The 20,307-nt window shown below is 39.3% G+C and overlaps 1 protein-coding gene across 2 annotated transcripts in view; it reads left to right on the plus strand.

Annotated features, from left to right (window-relative positions):
- The window catches only part of PITPNB (phosphatidylinositol transfer protein beta), a 64,611-nt gene that overhangs the window by 28,365 nt on the left and 15,939 nt on the right, over positions 1-20,307 (plus strand). For both annotated transcript variants that reach the window (XM_055322354.1, XM_055322353.1), the window contains exon 8: positions 13,996-14,073. In XM_055322354.1, coding sequence (XP_055178329.1) covers positions 13,996-14,073 — 78 coding nt within the window. The remainder of the gene's footprint in view (positions 1-13,995; positions 14,074-20,307) is intronic.

Here is a 20,307-nt window from a genome sequence, read left to right on the forward strand (position 1 = left end):
TATTACTTGCTTTAAAAGAAATAAAACGGTTAGTAATTTTGAAAGGATAAATAGGCAAGTCTCCTCCCTGATCAGGAGAAAAGTGAAATAGTTGGTCATTTAAGAAAACCAAGAATTTGGAGGTAAAGTTTACATCTTTTAACTCCACCTGGTGGGGGTTTCCTGTCACTGCAGGTGGATTTAATAAACCTACAGCTCTAAACATTTTAATTCAGAGTGACTGTTGATTACATTTAGGATTTACTCTCTCTGCTAGGTTGCTGGTTTCAGACAGCTCATATATCACTCTCGTTGTAGACTTGCTGTTTTTTGGTTGTGCTTATGAACTATACTTCATCATGCATAGAAGGAATGTGATTAGACCCACAGAGTAAATATTCAAGCGGCTTTGACATATTTACATAATCGAAGGGTGATATTGTCACAATAACTCTAGGAACAAGGATTTGTTGTAAAAATCTGTCAGTGTGATCCAGGGTCACAGAGTAATTTGCTTCAGAAATCATATAGTACACACATATATATGTTTATATTTCTCATGATGAATATATATATTTAAACGTATGGGTTATTCATTTTTTGTTGCTGGTTACTTATGGAAAGTCTATATAGGACTGTTACTGTAGCCACCATTCTTTGTAATTTTCTAGAAGATGCACGATTGACTAATGAAATAAGCTGAGGAGTCTAAAGTTTCTGCACAAATGTCCCCACTCAATTTCCTTTGGCCACTATACAAAACAGGTTTCCTATTTTGGGGGAAAGCAGCATTGTAGTGAAGTGTTAAGGTTGTTATATCCCTTATGAAGAAAGGCTCCTTCTGCTTGGCATGCTGTTCTAACAGAACACATCCCTGAGCCCTCACACCCTCCTGACCCCTCCTCCATTTCAAATTTAACTCAGGAATTGCTCCTGAAAAGCCTTTCTCTTTTCCTCAGTAAATTGGATACCCTTTAGGGGCCCAGACAGACTGTACCTCATCATCTGTGTGTTTCCAGGCCTAGCAAGATGCTCAACGCATGACGTCGAGTGAACTTTTCAATAAAGGTTTGGTGAATCAAAAAGATTTTGAAAAAAAAAAAAAAAAAGATTTTGCACGTTTTTTTCCTTTATGGTGTTTAAAAAAAGGCGGAGCAGGGAGGAGACCATTTGAAGGAATTGCAGTTTTTATCATTTAGATATTAAATGAACAATGCTACTTTAGTTCCTTATTTACTAATCCTAGGTAATGAAGCATATGTGATATGCCTTCAAGTCTAAAAATTCATTTCTAAAGGAGCAAGTATTTTTCAGTCAGATTAAAAAGTGTTTTAATTAGAACAAATTGTATTGAGTCAAGGTTTTGTCTAACATACAGAATATACCAGAATATAATTTTTTTAAATTTCTAAAGTTGTTGATACAGAACCACAATAAAAAAAAAAGTTGAGAATTCTTTAAATGTCCTGATGAAATGCACATGCATATCTTCAACTTATTTCCAAAATATACACAAATGAGTCAGTTGACATCTGCTTCTGCTTTTTTTTTTTAAGGTATAAATGTGAATCTGGCCCCTTTTAATCATCTCCAGCACTTTGTCTAAGTAGCTTTTCATGATTTGTATACAAAAGTCACTTCCCAGGAGAGGAAGACTCTTTAAAGTGTAAGCTGAAGTGTACACACGATTAACATCAGAGAGACCTTCGTTTTTGGAAGTAATTTGAAAGAAAATGAGCATGGTTTGAAAGAAAGAAATTGGAACCACATTTTTAGGTATTTATGTGTGACCAGAAAGGACTGTATCAGTCTTCCTCTATAGTGTATGCTTTCTTTGCATTGTGTGCTGTGTGACTTTATTTTTATCATTTCCAAGAACTTATTTTCATAGAAGTAATGTTTAATTCAAGTTTCAAATGATACAGTTTTACATCTAACTTTTTAAACATTAGTAATAAGGAAATATTAATGATATGAAACTGTAGTGGTGTTTCACTGAAGATGGTATTCCTGCCAGGTCATTTCGAGGTCACACACAGGCTGTGCACGATGTGCTTGACCGATGGGGTCCTTCCTGGGGACTTCCCCGAAGAGCTTGAAGGGGCCTTTTGAATGCGAGTGACCCAGTAAGCTTATGTTCTTAGATAAACCTCAGATTTCATTCCTACCTCTTCCTTCTTTTATTCTTTTTAACTCCTCTTGTTCTTTAGTTATATTTAGCCCAGTCTCCCTCCTTTCTCCCAGTTTCTCTCCTTTGCAAATGCCACCCCCCCCCCGCCCCAGGGAGTGATGGGAAGTGTGTGTCCTGTAGAGTGTGGTAGCCAAGTGCTACAGCCACCCTGCAGCCCTCATGGCTTGCCCTGCAGAGCCAGACTTCCTCAGCTGTGGCCCTTGGATCATCACACTGCTGAACTCTGGACTGTCCTCTGTGCCACCTCTTGTCAGCAGAACCCTTCTGCCAACAGCCTTTTCAGCATGAGCTCCTAGAGTACCATGTGGCTCCACACCCTAGTCACAGTTCTTGCCCTGATACCTCAGGGGACACAGGCACTCCCAGGTGAAGGGGTGGGCTGCTGATAAAGCTCACTCTTCCTCCTAGTACCTGGAATTTGCCTCCCTTAGTCCAGCCCACTCAGCCTTACCCTCCCTTGTTTCTTTTCTTTTGGAGAACACCCCTGCTGTGGCTAGGAGGCAGGTCTGTATGTGTGGGAATCCTAGTTGTGGCTGAATCTGCCTACATGTCCAGTTCCCCAAACATTGCTTGGAAGTGAAGAGGTTCTTTTAAGGATTCCTGAGGCCCTCTTGAGAGCATTGTGACTAACTCCTAAGCTTGCCTCTCAGAGCCTTAACTAGGACTCTGGCCAAAGTGCTTGAGGCCTTTTCCTTTTAAGCTGGGTCTCCCCAGGGGCAGCTTGTTAGAAATGCAGATTTTTAGCTCTCTCCTTGGTTAGTCTCTGGATGGCATTCTGGGCTCCATCCAACTCTCTAGGCGATTTTCTACACATGCTCACTTGGGACATGCTCTAGTACACTATACATTGTGAAGATTGCATAGTGGGAACTCTTTGAAGAGTTTAAAGGGGGATGAAATCTTACTTGGAGGCCAGGGTTTATAACATTCACCCCAACCTTTATTTTAAGGAGTTTGAGCCCAAGGGGAAGTCCTTAGCTTCTCTAAAACCACATAAGCACTGGAAAGAGAAGTTGGGGACTCAAAAGCAAGGCTGCTAATTTTTGGTCTTTCTGGAGTATCTTCTCACCATATGATGTTCCTTCCTTCTCCATGTGTTAATTAAGAGCATGCTTAATTTATTTAAAACAAACAACCACCTGCTCTTCTTTCCATCTCCACTGGCTCCCCAAAAAAGCAATTCCATCGGTGGCTTAGTCACCACTAGATAACCATAACCGCTAGATTCTGGGATATTTTGAAATTCGCCTATGTGCAATAGAATAATAAAAGGATAGAGCCCCTAAGGTGTCTTTTGGTCTGGGTACTTAACAGAGAACACTGCTCATATGTTTTCTCATATGTTCACTTAGCAGACATCTTTTGGAACTTGCTGTTTGCTCTGTGTTGGTCTGGTAAATATTTTTCCAGATAGAGGAATAATTGTATCTGTCTGAAGAGAGTGCAAGATTCTTAATCAGGGAATACTTTAAAGTGTTTCTAAATGACTTGGAGTTGGTTGCTTGTGTAGTGTGGATGGTACTGAGTTCCTCTGCACCAGAGGGCTTTTTCTTTTCTTTTTTTTTTTTTTTTCCCAAACCCTTCCGACTGATACAGACCAGTCCTGGGCTCCAAGATGCAGCCAGAGTTGGAGTTTTGTACTTCGCTAAAAGAAGAGCCCTGGCCCATTTTAATTGTATATCAAAAGATAATAATGGAGGGTTGGGCTCTTCTAAACTGCTCACTTAAGCCTTTTGTAGAAATCCCACAGTAATCTTTTTAAGGATTGTGATGTCAAAGACAATGAATTGGTTTTTAAAGTTGGTGCTTTTTGCTTGTTCTTTCTAGCATTGTCCATTTGTTCTTTGTTTATAATCCATTTGTTCGGTGTGTTTTGGTAGGCAGAACAATGCCCCATTTTAGTTGAGAGCAGAAATAATGCTAAGCAACACCTGATTTTCTGAAATCCCATTTGCCTTTCTAAATGAGTATATAAAGGCCTGTTTTTCCTTGCATTTACCCATTTTTACTTTAAACACACCATTCCCGTGTTTAAGTGTTGAACAATCTGACCACTTTTTAATTGTTTTAAACCATGAGTGTATATTGTTTTAAGTTATTCTTTTTTTAAAGAGACTTTTTCTTGAATGTCAACCTTGGAGGGCTGATGAAACTTGGTTTAATTTATTTAGGCATGTAAGTTTTGGTCACACCTTTAGCAATTCTTGTTTCTTTTGCTCTAGGAAGGATTTTGGGCATATCTTTTCCTTTGATCAGACATTCCGTGAGACAGTGCTCAGATGTTACACATTTGAGTATGTAGTCTTGGCAACATATGCTTTACTGTACTGCCTTTAGAAAAAACTTCACAATTTTAAAGAAACGCAACAATCGTAAGATATACTTTCTAAATCTTTATAAGATTAGTTTTTTTCTTTAAAATAAAAAACATGAAATCTGGCTGGAAAAGGCTAAATATTAGGTCAGACTTTGTGAAATTGTTAATATTTGTCAGCTTGTGAGCCACATAAATGACATTTTTGGGGTCAGCCTAATAGACCTTTAAGATTAGTCTTTGATGGATGATAACTTTTAGTGGTCAACACCAGTTCATCATCTCTCACAGCTTTCAAAAAGCTGTCTTTCTTCATTTTAGATGTAACTTTCATTCCAACTATTGCCGCTTACTTCCTAAGAAGGGCTTTCTGCTTCTCAGAGCTGTGCAGTGGCTACCTAATTCTTTAGCTCTGAAGAGAGCTTTTGTTTATTAGAAGTCTGTGGCTGAGATCCAGCAAGTCCGAGGAGGGCCTGTGATTGCCAAACGCTGCTTCAGTTCTCTTTGGCGTGAGCACTTTATCTAGTAGAGTACCTCTTCTTTTTGCCATTATTATGAACCTAGGCATTCATTTCTGTCTTAAAAGTTTGTAGCATATGTCTGATGTATGTGCTAGAGCACCAAAAGCTCTTTGTTAAAGTGTGTGCATAATAAAGAGGTAAGATATGTGACCCAACTCCTGTGATAGTAGCCTCCTTAAACTCAGAGAAAAGAAAAAAACAAAAAAAAAAAAAACAAAATAACTCAAATATAGGTTTTCTGGTAGCAATGATTTTGCGTTTGCATAAGAAATTTCCACTTGTCAAATGCTGGTCTCATCTATACCTTTTTTGTGCTGTGAAACAAGCCTCTGTCAAAATCCTTTTTGTAGGAAGTTATAGAGGTTTCCCCCCAATCTTTAAAGGAGATATAAATAAACATAGGCATGTTTTTATTAAAAATAAATATGAAAATGTTTCCTACCTTATTATGCTGCCCCATGGTCAACTTTTGGAACTCTTTGCAAGACTGACATCCAGTCATGGATGTGCTAGTGTATTTGAACGCATAGTTGGATGGCAGTGCCCTCTTGTGGGAAAATAACATATTGCTTATTTCATGCTTCGTTAAATCTTAGCAGGGATTTTTAAATTTCTCTTAAAAATCTGCATGTATGAGGGGTGCCTGGATGGCGTAGTCGATTAAGCGTTTGACTTTTGGTTTCAGTTGAGGTCATGATCTCAGGGTCGTTTTATTGAGCCCTGCATGGAACTCTGCTCCGTGCGCAGAGTCCTCTTGAGATTCTCTCTCCCTCTGCCCCTCTTCCTGTGCTCTTGCATGCTTGCGAGCTCTCTCTCTCTCTCTCTCTCTCTCTGTCTCTCTCTCTTGCTCTCTTTCTCTCTTTCGAATAAATAAATCTTTTTAAAAATTTTCATGTATGATGTGTATATTGCACAAAATACTTTTTCAACTAGAACCCATTAATTTAATGTTTATTTCTGATCTCTTCCATGTTTTAAAAATAAAAAAGTAGGGAGGGTGGTGGAGGTAGTGAGGTGTGAAGTAGAATTGCTCCAGTTTCTGGGTGGGGGGGTGCATTTTTGAGCAGCTGAAATAAATTAGCATAAGTGGCTCCAAATTGAGAGGTTTTTTTAAATTAGTTTATTCATGAGAGACACAGAGAGAGAGAGAGTCAGAGACATAGGCAGAGAGAGAAGCAGGCTCCATACAGGGAGCCCGATGCGGGACTTGATCCCGGGCCTCCAGGATCACACTCTGGGCTGAAGGCAGGTGCTTAGTCGCTGAGCCACCCAGGCGTCCCTCCAAATTGACTTTTTAAAGTGTGTTCCTTGTAACCACCCCCCTCCTTTTTTAAAACAGTGTTACTCTTTCTTAGGGAAAATTCTCTAGGCAGAGAGGGAACAAATATCCCTTCAAGTACTTAAGTCTCATCAAATGATAAAGTATAAATCACATCATATTTGCAGTTAAAGTATGCTCATTTCCCTGGATGTTGACAGAGAAGCATCTGAGTCTTGGCTCTTCTCTACAAAAGGGATGTCATTCCCCCCCACTCCCTCGAAGTGGTGGTATTACCTTTGTTGCAACATTGTGAGGGTTAACTAAGAGAATGTGTGTGCCTGACACATAAGTTTTCCAAAAATAGTAGCAAGAATGATCTTGTTTATTGGATTTTGCTCTTGCTGTTAAAAAAAAAAAAAAACCACTGCAATTATTTCCTACTTAATGTTTGCTAAATTCGTGCTAATGGGTTAACTGGGGTCCTGGGTCTTAGGAGCAGCTGTATCTGAAGGTCAGCTCATAAACCAACATGGACATTTTGCTGGAAGGGGCTCACCTAAATATTCATTAGGACTTTCCCCCTTGTTTTAGTTTAAAATATTAGGCCAGATTTTATCTATTATCATTTAAGGAAATAAATACATTTTGTGTTAAGACTTTAACATATTACTTAAAATATTACTTACATTTCAGGCATTTGCAATTTATTTTTTTAAAATTTTATTCATTTATTCATGAGAAACAGAGAGAGAGAGAGAGAGAAAGGCAGGCAGAGACATTGGCAGAGGAAGAAACAGACTCTCTGTGAGGAGCCTGATGTGGCACTCCATCCTGGGACCCTGGGATCACGACCTGAGCCAAAGGCAAACGCCCAGCCACTGAGCCACCCAGTGCCCCTCAGGCATTTGCAATTTAATCTTAAAATATATAATGCTTAATAAGCACCTTTAACATAATTGACATGTTAATGTGTTAAAACTTCTTGATGTCGGGTTTAAGATATCTTCATTTTAAACTGCTTTAATAAATATATAAACATAATATGTTGTAGTAACAAACATTGTACATTCGTGCATGAAATGCAGGCTCACCCAAACCAGTAGTAGTTCACCTATTCTGAGGGCAGGGATGAGGAATAGCCTACCAGCCCTGGGCCCTCCAGGAATCCCCCTTTCCCACCTGCCGAGGACTTACTCCTTTTCCCTTCACCTGCCAACATCGAGAGCACGACTATTTGGTTTCTCTGTTGGGTTGTAGGAGATGGAACTGTCACGTAAGGTTTTTTTTTTTTTTTTTTTTTTGACTTTTATATTTTTAGGTAGGCCCCACACCCAGTGTGGGGCTTGATCTCATAACCTCTAGGTTAAGAGTCGCATGCTCTAGCAACTGAGCCAGCCAGGTGCCCCTGTCACATTGGGCTTTTGGTTGCAACTTTTTTTTCAAGGCTGAGATTCTGATTTCTTTCTATTGCTCTATTAGTTTGTAACCTTCCAAAGGCTTTGGGAATCTGCCTTCATAAACATGACAGTGTTGGCAGTCTGTGACTAGGATACGGATAAGATGAGAAAGAATGGAAGAGGCGCTTAGCCTGGCTGTGCTCTAGCCTGTCTGTGCTCCAGCCTCGCTCTGCTCTAGCCTGGCTGTGCCCTACCCAGACTGTTCTGGGCTGTGGCCACCTTTTAGCATAGAACTCTGTTGACAGCTTCTGCCTGCTTCCCATGCTCAATGCCATACACACCCTGCCCCAGATCTCTATGCAGGGTCTCTCTGAGATTAAAAAGATCGCAAAAAAAGTGTTCTCTTTGGCCCTGTATGTTTGACTGCATTTCTCTGTTCTCAGTGCAGTTGTTTAAAAATTCTCCTTTTAGGATTCATTGGTGGGAAGCCGGTGAGGATTAATGAGAGGGCTGAATTAGAGAATATTTTTTTAATGCAGTTTTGTTCCTCTGAGGTACATTCAGTAACAGAAACTAGGCCAACAAGTTATTGACAATTAGTGGTCCTTTGGGAATCTGCTTTAATGAATAGATAAGAATGATTTGTAATTAGCATAATAATTATATGCAAATGAATGCTTCTGAATTGCTCTAAAACACTTCTGAACTGTTTAAACAGCCCTCCTGAGATCTTGTTACTCTATTAATTTGTGTAGCAAATCTTTTTTTCATAGATCACGCAAAGATAAACTTCAGTCCAGCCCCTGTCCGAATTATTATGAATTCCAAGGTGGTAGGACCTGAATTAATGAGATTTACTTATACTATATTAATGGTGCTCTGTGGGAACCTGAAAGGGTGAGGAATCCTTGGGGAGATGTAATTAAAAATAGAAAAGAAAGCTGCTTATTTGAAAATAACTGTTGAAATGAGTTTCTTAAACAAGTTCGTAAATGTTATTTGTCTTTACACCTCTGTTACTTGCTATTACAAAATTTAATGCAAACATTTTTTTTTAATGGGCTTCCCCTCTGGAGTCTGGCTTGAATTTGTCAGCTCCAATTAGTTATGCACTAGGGTCAGTGGTGATAGAATCCAGAAACTCCTTGTGTTCCAAGTGCCACAATACGTACTGAAAAATGAAGGGCAGCGCTAATAGATGATGTTTGTTACTTATCTTCATATTTAACTTGGTCTTTTTTTCCCCTCATCCTGATCTTTACTTTGAAGATATGATTAGATGAAATAAGCTTTGCTAGGTTGAGTCACAATTCCAGTGCATTCTAAACTTCGTGATTATCTTTGAGCTATTTGAATAGACACCTAATTAATCATCTTGCGCTAAAAGAAGGCATTTTACAGTAGGCTGCAGGATCCTAATATCTCTCTCAAGTTTTTATTTTTACCCTGTAGAATTGTTTCTTTTTGCGGGGGGTGGAGGGGGTGCTCTTTTATAAACAGGTGTGAAGTAGTTGCTAATGCTTGTGGTTTGGGCACTCTTTTCCTCAGCTTACATTTAGCCTCACCTGTGGTAACCCATGCATGGTTCTTTAAGCAGTTTCTGGTATCTGGAGCTCATCTCAATTTTTCCACAAGCTGTCAAGAAACTCCTACCAGTCCCCCACCTCCTACTCACTTCCCCATTCATAATCATGAGTTAAATCTGGGCTCAAGGACATTTAGGTTGGCTCAGCACAGATTTTATACTTGCATTTTGGGGGACAGCCACTATGCTAAAAGATTCATAAAACTAATATTCTTTGTCTTCAAAATGAATCTGGTTTCTGTTGAGAGTTTCTATTGAGAGCTGTAGTGAGTAACAGATGTACACCCAAGAGGTAGCACAACTTTTGTATTCCAGTGACAGAAAACAGCTATTTATAAGATTTTAATGAATGTATTCTGTGGCTCCAGCATGGAGACTCAGTAAGCCATTTATTTACCATATTATATTTTATTTGTTCTCCAAAGGGTGTCTTGACTTTCACTTGCCTCCAATTTTTTACTTAAATAAGAGTTTTCAATTAAATAGAGTTGTATTAGCACTAATCCGAATCTACCTTATGCTGATACCATTGTGTTTTTCTGTTGTTCAGGCACTAGTATTGGTGGATCGAGCAGTGTCTAGGGACATTACACCTAACTTGATAATGATGGTTTTACTAAGCCCTTATCCTGGCCAGGCCTCTGGGCATTGTACAGATAATTAAAATTTGATCATAAAAAATTTTAAACACAATGCACCTTAGCAATAAGATTTTTCTACTTTTAAACGTGATTTTAAAACTCATTTTAAAAATACATTTCCTTGGCCTAGTGAATTTGCTTTCTTTTTTTCCCAAGGATTACAGAAAGTGCATAGCAAATTCAGCCTTCAGAATACCCAGGAGCTGAAGACTCAAGTAGGCTACAGCTGTCTTCACCCACAGTATTCTAAAAGAACTAATGAGATGAGAAGTCTGCAGCTGGTGGCAAGCACAATAAACCATGAGCCAAGGGCTTCTCTTCATCAGAGCCTCCCTTTTCCCCATGGGATCCCAAAGGAGACAGAATACTAACAAAGCCAGCAGGCTGTCTCATTCCACACTATTGCTCATTTGCAGCTATAATTGGTAGCTGAGGTTGCATTCTGTATGCTGAAACTGTCATACATGAAGGAATATATTTGTTCATTGTGATACGGATATAAATCGGCCAGTTTTCAAATAAAGAGAAACTAAACTAGATACCCTACAATAAAATTGTAGCAAAGAAGATTCTGTTCAAGAATATTAAATATTTGTTATAAAGGTACAAAACTGAGATGGTTAAAACTACACTTGCTTCCTGCTTTTTAATACCTTGCTACTTAATTCATCTGATTAAACATTTACGTATTCAAACCTACATAAGAAAAGCACAAAAATTCCTAGGTTTTGACAAGATACATTATCCTCATCTTTAGGGTTAAGGTGCTATTGTTAATAATTGGATTTTGTTACATTTTTTGTATGTTCAATGTTTGCTGCATTATAGTCAAGAGAGAAGAGCCAGGAAGTCTTACCTTTGGAGATTTGTATGTGTATGTATAGTATTTTACATGCACACACTCCTACCTCAGAGGCAGATCTACTTTGATACCTTTGCTGCTGCTGCTGCTGCTGCTGCTTCATGTTTTTGAAATGTGTTTTGCTTATCTGGCTGTTGTGGACGTACTCCTGCCACCTCCTGTGTGGTGTGCTAGAGTGAGCCGAGGACCAAGGCTACGAAGGCTTGAGTTGAAGCCCTAGGATAAGAGAGCCATACCACTTCCTTGTTGGGACTGTGGCTTCCTCATCTGCAAAAGGAGCAGCTGGGATGGCCTTCAGGGTTAGGTTTTCCTCTGTAATTCTGTGAGTCCTTAGTTCAGAAGAGTATTGTAGCAAATAACTGGCATAATGATGGAGGCTCGGAAGTAGACTTTCTGCAACAGTATGTGAGTACAGAGTGGAGAAGTTTTGATGCATTATTCCATGTTCTTCAGTTGAATTATTCTGTCAAATAGACATTGAGAAGCCCTGAGATTGTTACCTTGGCATGGAGCTGGGGTTAGGAAGGGCTTGAAGGAGTGTAGTCAGCAAAGCCTGCTGCCTCATCCATCTGCTCGTTTTCACCCTCACTGGTGCAGTAAAAGTGTGGTAGTTCTGCGGGCTCCCTTTCATCAGTTTGAAGGTTCCCTGCCCTCTTTTCCTCATGTTTTAACACATTTTAACTATCTTCCAGTTGTGGCATGTTTTATTGTCTTAGTGTGTTCCTTTTAATGGCACATAAAATGGTGGAGCATCCTCTAACTGACAGCCTCTTAGATTCAGGAAATGTGGTATTTACCATTCAGTGCATGCCAGGCTTTATAATATCTCAGACTTCGCATTAAAAAAAAAATTGAGCAGTATATCCACAGTGAGGTCACACCTGAGATGGTTAAGAAAAAAAAATTATTTTCCCCTTAAATGGGATGAAATGTAAAACACTCACCAGGCCTATGGGCATTATACAGATAATTACAATTTAATCATAAAAATTTTAAACATTCACCTTAGCAATTAAGGTTTTTCTACCTTTATTTTTTTTAAAAGGTTTTATTTATTTGAGAGAGAGTGCGTAAAATGCGCATAAGCAGCAGGGATGGGCAGGGGAAGAGGGAGAAGCAGATTCCTCACTGAACAGGGAGCCTGATGTGAGGCTTGATCCCAGGACCCTGGCTGGGCTCATGAGCTGAAGGCAGACACTTTACCGACTGAGCCACTCAGGCGCCACAAGGTTTTTCTGCCTTTAAACTTGATGCTAAAAAACTCATTTTAAGAATACATTTCCTTGGCTTTTATCAGTTGATTTTGATTCTGACTATAATTCTCTTCATTCTTTATTGGCAGTTAACCCATACTCCAGGATTTTGGTTATCTTTCTTTGTTTGCCTTTCTCTCTTTGTCCCAGCCCAACTGTGACTTTCTAGGAGCTAGTACGAGGTAGATGTTGGTTCTCTTATATTCTCAGACCCATCAGACTACCTCATAGCATCTTGTGTTTGTCTTCTACATGGGAGCTGTAGGATAAATAGACCTTGATTGAGGGAAATGGTGTCAAGGTGATAATTTGATACAGTGTTAAATATTTTCAATTTTGGAGAAAAGTGAGCTTGTTTCTAGGTTTCAATTCTAAGCCTCAGAGCTAGAGAAAATGTTCTATGGCACTACATGATTATGCTAGCAGGATGGCCAATTTTGCACTGTGAACCCAGGTCTTGAGACCGTCTGTCCAATTGGTACTTTTATTAGCAGTGAAGTTGTTAGTTTTGAGGGTAAATTTAAATTGGAATTTAAGAATTTGTGTTAGTTGACAGTAATTGAACTTTCCTTGATGTGCCCAGACACATGAGTAACTCCAGTTTTCCAACTCCTTGCAGGTTGCTTATCCTGGGTTATCGTTCCTGGATAATGCTGACTGACCTAATACCTGTGGTTACACCACATTGTGTATTTTAAAGCACTAAGACTCAGTGTACCCAGCTAAATTTGCTTGTGTGGTAATTATGGCACGCTGTTGGGGCCTTTTTGAAGTTTTGTTTTGTACTAGAACCTTACATTTTTCCTTCTTCACATAATTTACCTATAACTTCTTTAGGAATTGACATATCATGTGCATTTCCTGAGTAAGTGTTGAATCTTGAGTGGCTGCTTCTCAACACATTTTCTTTGATGTGTGAAAGTGTGTCTGATGCTTTAGAGTATGTTCAGTGCTTGCTGTTATCTCTAGAACAATGATTTTTTTTCATCTTTGACTTGTCTGGGCATTTTCCCCAAAGTATGTGGTCCGTCCTTAAATGCCATGAAGGACCCCGGGCTCAGAAATTCTGGAGAAGGCAGGAGCTCTCCCTTTGTAGAATTTTCAACTCCCCACCTGACCTCTGCTCACTGGTACCATTTAAACTCCTTTCTTTTTCTAAATCTGGACGTTAGCTCTTCAGCGGGAGTTTTTTCCTGTTGCTAGATTGTGTGTATGGTATATATGTGTGTAATCAAAAGAACTTTTGTAAAGCAGATGGTTTAAAAAGATTTACTTCTCTCATTTCCTCCATTTTTTATGGAAGAGGATGTTAGGGAAATAGAATTGAAACACACTAGAACTTTGCATAAAAGCTAAGTCTTAGGGCCCTGTGACATGATATAATTGAGGTAGTCCCATCTTGGAGTCATAAACCCTTCCCTTGACTTCTCTGACAAGGGACTGCGATGGGAGTGCAGTCCCTCTCCCAGGAGTAGACCAAAGGATTTGCACTTTATAGGTGTCTGGCCTCACATCATTGGCGCATCCAGGACAGACCCAGCCGTGGAAGATATCAGGGGTGCCACAGGATCAATAGTTCTGATCTACGTTCTCAGCCACAGTAGTCGCTCTCTGTCATCATCTATGGGTATTGTCAGAACCAGGATGGGTACCTTTTTTTCTCGAATATGTCTATACAATACACATATCAAAATGTTGAAACTGTTAAATGTGGGAAGATTTGTTCTTGGAGATAGCTGTTCAGTAACTAGTGGTTTGCTCATCAAGACTTTAAGTACTAAATATTATCTAGTCCTATTGCCTTAATGTTAAAGTATAAAGCACAGAGAACCAAACCAAAAACTTAATGTCTTAATGAAGCATTTTCCTACTTTTACACAAAAGCACAGTAAGTCTAGTCAGTTTCTGTCCTATGTTAGTAGCTGTTCTGGCAAGGTTAAAGAATTTTCTTTGGGTTTCTTCTTTGCCTCTGACTTTGTTTTGCTTTGCAGGACTACAAAGCTGATGAAGACCCAGCATTATTCCAGTCAGTCAAGACCAAGAGAGGCCCTTTGGGACCCAACTGGAAGGTACTGGATGTTGACCTTTCTGACAGGCAGAGTCTTGGCAACAGACCACTTGACAGGTCCTGAGTCTGGAAGAGCTGGTGACGTTTAAGTGAAAAATAGAAATGGCACAAAAATAGTTTTATTTGCGATAAGGACTTACAGCCAGTTGCAGTTGGCCAGCAAGCCTGTGCCGCATTAACAAACAGAACGTAGCCAGACTGTCACTTTCAGCATAATGTTATTCTGATAACTCTTAAAAGAGACAAGTGATTTAGTCTTTGGGGATTGTAATGTTCTCTTTTGAGACTTGAAGCAGTACAAAAATCCATGTAAAATGAAGGTTTATAGTTTAAATTTAGTCTTAGTAAAAACTGAACAAGTTCCCTTCACCTGAGCTCATGTTCCTGGCCTCTTAATAGTTATATTCTGGAAATCAGGACACCAGAGAACAATTTTGATGGCAAGTAGTCATTTTCTAATAAAGAACACATCCTCACTTTATTCATGGAAGTAAGAAAAGCAGTGTCAAGATAATCATATAAATTGCTATAGAAATATAGTGCATTTTAAAGATAACCACTAAACTAAATGACACACCCATAAGTAAGGCTTGATATGGTGATAGCAAGTTATTAGTTAATTTGACAGGAGCAGGGGAACAGTAAAACCTAAACATACCCAAAGCAGAGTCCTACCAGTATGTTTTTACTGGTTAACCAATCTGTTCATGCTTCAACCAGTCACTGATCATCGATAAAAGATATCTGGGTGCTAGTTGTTGCTTACAGATAGAGGATTGATTACTGTAACAGCTCTACAGATAACCCATTGAGTGGTTCTTTGTGGGTGACATAACTGTTTTTGCAGACTTGTACATCAGCTAAAATGAAGAATGGGTCTGACTTTATTCTTTAAGAAATGATTCATAGTTATCTTAATTTTGCATTTATTCTCTGGGTAGAGTTTAGTTCAAGATTCTCCCAATTGAATAGCTATGACCAGAGATTTTTAATTTTAATTGCCTTGAAGTGATATGTCACTTAAAAAATTTGTCACTGAACAAATTCAGTATGTGTGATCTAAATTTAGTTCAGTGGATTTAAGGAATTTCCCCAACCTTTTTCTGATTTCTAGCTGTGGACTTTAGAACTCCCTGTCTGAGGAGAAGTCTTTCCCCTTTGGGATTTAACCTGACCTTCCACAAAAAAAAAGTGCCATGTTGGCCACCTCTAAGGCAGCTCTGTCTTCTAGAAGGCCATCTTGCTCCAACAAGTCCTAATTCTAACTAGTGATGCTTTTACAGGGAATAGAGAGAGAAGCCCAAAGTTGAGACTCAGAGTTGTATTAAACATCAAATTTTCTTTGTCAACTTTTCAAGTGTACACTTGAAGGGATGATACTCATTGTGTGGTAGGCTATTAGGCTTGGGCTCCAGTCTCTCCTGTTGGACCTCCTACCCAGTTTCAAAACAGGCAGCACAAGTAGTTTGACACTGTGATTTTTGCCTAATTTCCAACCTTTTAGAACTTAGAATATGATTTTTATTCCTTTCTTATTTATAATTTTTATCCTTTTAACTAACATTGCCTTATCTTCTATCATCCATTAGTGGTTAAAATTCTAGAATAGGTTTAGTTTTTAGAAATAATGTGAATTCTACATTTTTTCAGGTTGCATTATTGCAGTCTTCCCCCAGTGTGTGTATTTGTGTGTGTGTGTATGTCTGTGAGAGAGAGAGAGAGAGAGAGAGAGAGAGAGAGAGAGAGAGAGAGAGAGGGAGAGAGAAAGGAGGGGGCAGTTGCTTATTTCTCTGTGAGGATGCTGGCTGATAGTAATCCCTTTCTACTCATTTATCTCTTGGTTATTAACTTTAGCCAAATGATGGTGGATGTACCTACTCTTATAAATGGAATTATTGCTTAACTGAATTTCATTGAATTACCATGATCCCAGAAATAACTAGTAGTCCCCTGTCTCCGCAGTTTCTCTCTCCACAGTTTCATTTATCTGTGGTCAGCTGCATTCTGGAATTAGTTGACCTTCTGATGTCAGAAAGTCAGTAGTAGCTTGACACTGCATCACAGTGCCTGTGTTGTTCATCTCACTTCATTTCACCAAGTAGGCATTTTATCATCTCACATCATCACAAGAAGGAGCTCAGTAAAATAAGATACTTGGAGAGAGAGAAAGACCACATTTGTGTAACTTTTATTACACTATTTTGTTGTAATTGTTCTGTTTTGTGATTAGTTGTGTCTCATTGTGCCTAATTTATAAATGGAACATGGTCATAGGTGTATATATATATATGCAGTAAAAAAAAAATATATATATATATATATATATATGGTCCAGCACTGCCTTTGGTTTCAGGCCTGCACTGAGGGGGCTTGGAATATATTCCCCATGGATAAGGGGGACCTGGTGTAATTATAACATCTGCTTAGTCCTCTGAAGGAAAATAAAGAGTAGAAAGGATGACAGTAGCTGGTAATACAACATAGAGAAAACTACGGACTGACTCAATCTTCTGAGCATCTCCTATAATTGTCTTCAGCGGGCCCCATTTGTCAGTAACTATAGTCCTCATGGCACTGAGGGTAGTAGTACTGGATGATAGTTGCAGATTTCGGTACTTCTAAAATATGAGAGAAGGCAAGGAGTACATGGTAATTAGGGTAAAAAGGAAAAAGAAATCCTGTTCTGGACCCGCTTACCCCAGAGTATATGTCAGAACATTCCTTTGTCAGAGCTGTTTGGTAGCTCCATAGCTGCTCCAGAGGCCTTCAATGTGCCATCCCACCCTGACCTTTCAGTCTTCTTTTCCATTGCCCCTCAGGAGAAACTCACCTTAAAAGAATACATTCAAAAGTATATTCAGTACTAAGTGCAAACTCTATAATCTGTTTGATACTTTGTCTTACTTATCCCACACTGGTGTGTTCCTTCTGAACTATTGCAGTATTTACTGCTTGTCTGTGCCAGACTGGAGAGTGGAAAAGAAACTTCTCCTTGGTGCCAGGCACTATGCAAGGTTGTGTTTAATCTTCATGACCTTCCTGTGGGGTAAGTACAACTGCTTCATTATATAGATGAGAAACTTGGTCAGACACACAGATAATAGTTGTAGGAGAAACAGTAGGACGTCTCCCATTTCCATAGCACTTGATTCAGTGGTGGGCACAGAGATGAGTAATGTGCAGAGACATAGCAATTTCTGACTCAAGCCCGTGACTCTCAGTTACCACTCTGCATCTTTTATGCCCTGTTGCATGAAGGCACTTGTGTGGCTCTCTGTATTCATGGTATTTGTCAGAATTTAATTGCTGTTAATACCAGTTGTACGTTTTCAATGGTCAGTTGTACTTTTTCAATCTGTGGGTGAAATCCATTCCCTTATCCCATGTGTTACAAGTTGTGACTTCAGTAACTTAATCCTAGCTCTGGGCCTGGGCTTCCACATCTCTAAAATGGGAGGGACATTGTAACTGCCTCAGAAGGTTGTTGCCAGGACTGAATGTTAATGAGTGTCACATTCCCAGTGCAGAGAAAACTTTGGTCTTTGGGAATGAAAAGCTGCATCATCTCTTGGCGTTGATTAGATCAATGCATAAGCTACTCTATTTATGACACAGTTCTTCCTTTTCTCTGTCTAGTATCAAGGGATTCAGTTTTTCTAGTATCTGGGAGTTTTCAAACCCATCTTGACTCACCTGTCCTTACCCCTTGTGGTTATGTGTGTTTAATGAGTGCTTCTCTTGGGTCAGCCATAACGCAGAGGCCACATAAAATGGCTAGAGAGCCTTTCCTAGTAGGGGTCATGGGAGTGCCAGGGAGTAGATTTTCATATTTTCCAATAGGATTAGAGCATAGGCTTCTTCTTTTTTTTCCTTTTTTTTTTTTCCTATGGTATGTATCATACCTTTTATCTTTTAAAAACTGTAGTTTGTAGACCCAGAGACGGGGGCCTTAGTTATATATTCATTTTTCCCTCTAAAAGATCATCTTTAAAATCTGAGCACATGAATTCTATTTTGTTATGTAGTGTTCAATGTTTAAATGATTCTCTGTATACTAATACCTGATAAAGATTTTTGCTTCAAAGTAGAATTGTGCATTACTTAGGAATTTAAATGTTTCTTTATAGTACTGCATGCACATGCCTGTGTATGTGTGCATGTTTTGGTTTCTTTTGGTTTTGAGGGCTTTGTGTGTAGTGTGACATTGGTGTGAGCCCATTCTAATGGTTTATCACAAGATAATTAAAATTAAATTAAAGGAATTAAAGTAGATTCCTTTAACTTTCCAGTTTACCTCCTCTGAACTGAAGAATTGGCATTTTAACAAATTGAAACACCATCTTTGAAGATTATGGTGTCACTTATATCCTATAGCAAAGCCTCATTTCTTTCTTCATTTAATCCCGACTCCTCATGAAGACTTAAGCTTCTGTGTCTACATATATAAGATAGTTAACATGCCTGTGAAGGTCTTTGTAGAATGCTTTGCCAAAGTGTCTGGCCCTTAGAGTGCTTGCTATGTCTCAGGAAACTTCTCTGGTGTCTGAACATTGGGGTACAGTGTATCAGGTCAAATGAAGATGTTGATCTAGAAATTAGAATTTCTAGATAAGTTTTATGTCCTCTTTATATGTATATCATATATGCTCTTTCTAACCATAAAAGCACGTTCTAATGTTCTAATTCCAGTCTGGAGCAAAAGCTCTGGCAGTAGGAGCTTTCGCAACATTATGTCATGCTGTTTACCTGCTCACTCCTACTTTAGATTCATTTTAGAATTACCAGAGAGGCTATTCTGGATCCTTCCAAGCTAGTGGAGGACAGCCATCTTTGTGGATTATAGGAATGCTTATTTGTTCCCTGCCCAGGAAGAGAAAGGCTCCTTTCTGCCTCACATCTGTGGAAAGAAAGCGGGAGCCTTGCTTGTCAGTGGCCTGAAGTAAAGATACCTCAAGGTCCTGTTGGCCAGAGATGGGAAAAATGGAAGTGGGGCTGAGGGAGAAGTTACATCTCAGTTGTGGAAATCTCTTTGAGATAGAGGCTGGCAAGAAAGCAGCCCAGAGAGTCTTCAAGAGCCTGGTGAGCACTGATAGCTCCCCAAGGAGACAGACTGAGGGTGCTCACCTGTCTTCATCTAGACATGGCTGTGAGTACCAGGAAAGCTGTGAAGACATTTAAAACATGTTCCCTCCTTATAATCTCACTTTCAAAAACCTATAGTGGGTGACATAAAGAGACTTAATAATTAGTTTCTGGTTAGACCATGTTGTGGATAATGTATAATAAAACAGACCCTAAAACATGGCTTGTGTGTGTGTGTGTGTTGAGCATCTGGTTTAGAAACTAGGTTTTTAATGTATCGTAAAAAATAGGGCAGCCCGGGTAGCTCAGCAGTTTAGCGCCGCCTTCAGCCCAGGGTATGATCCTGGAATCCCGGGATCGGATCCCATGTCAGGCTCCCCGCATGGAGCCTGCTTCTCCCTCTGCCTGTGTCTCTGCCCTCCCCCTGCACCCCCATCTCTCATGAATAAATAAATAAATAAAAATCTTAAAAAAAAAAAGTAACAGTACGAATGAATTATCCAACACCTACAGAGGACACCAAAAAAGCTGTTCCATGTCTTCAAAAAGCTAATAAGTGCCCCAGGAGTGATACATGATTAGTTCTCACCTTATTTTGGATACTGAATGCCTGTGTTCTCAGGCAGCAGAGGATTCAGGCGTGGACAGATGGAGTGTCTTACTTGAGTTCGAGAGGTGATTTGACAGGATGGGTCCCTTGCAGAGTTCTTACGGACGCTGTCAGAGACGATGTTTTCTTCATGAGTATTATCTGAAGGGTGAACCTGTGGTTTCACTTGTACATAGTGTCATTCCTGGAGTAATTGGACACAAGCATGAAGCACATAGGTCATAGTTCTGATTAGTAAAATGGGTGTGAGCTACAAAAATATGAAGTTTGGAGACATGGAAAATGTGACTGATTATCCTGCCACAGGACATAAGCTTTCCTGTCTTATTTTTATTTTGCCTATTTTCATGAAATTAGTTTAACCTATGATTGGTTTAATCTTTTGAACTTTGATTTCACATTTACTTACTCCATTTAACATTTCCTATTTGCCCAGTCAGATAGGAATCTTCCACCTCTGAATCCTACTGAAGTCCTTATTTGGTGACCTTTCTCGTGGTACTTTGTGTGTCTCACATCAGAGTAGTGGGTTATGTGTTCACC

Source organism: Nyctereutes procyonoides, unplaced genomic scaffold, assembly GCF_905146905.1.
Source record: "Nyctereutes procyonoides isolate TBG_1078 unplaced genomic scaffold, NYPRO_anot_genome, whole genome shotgun sequence".
In the NCBI taxonomy this organism is placed as follows: domain Eukaryota; kingdom Metazoa; phylum Chordata; class Mammalia; order Carnivora; family Canidae; genus Nyctereutes; species Nyctereutes procyonoides.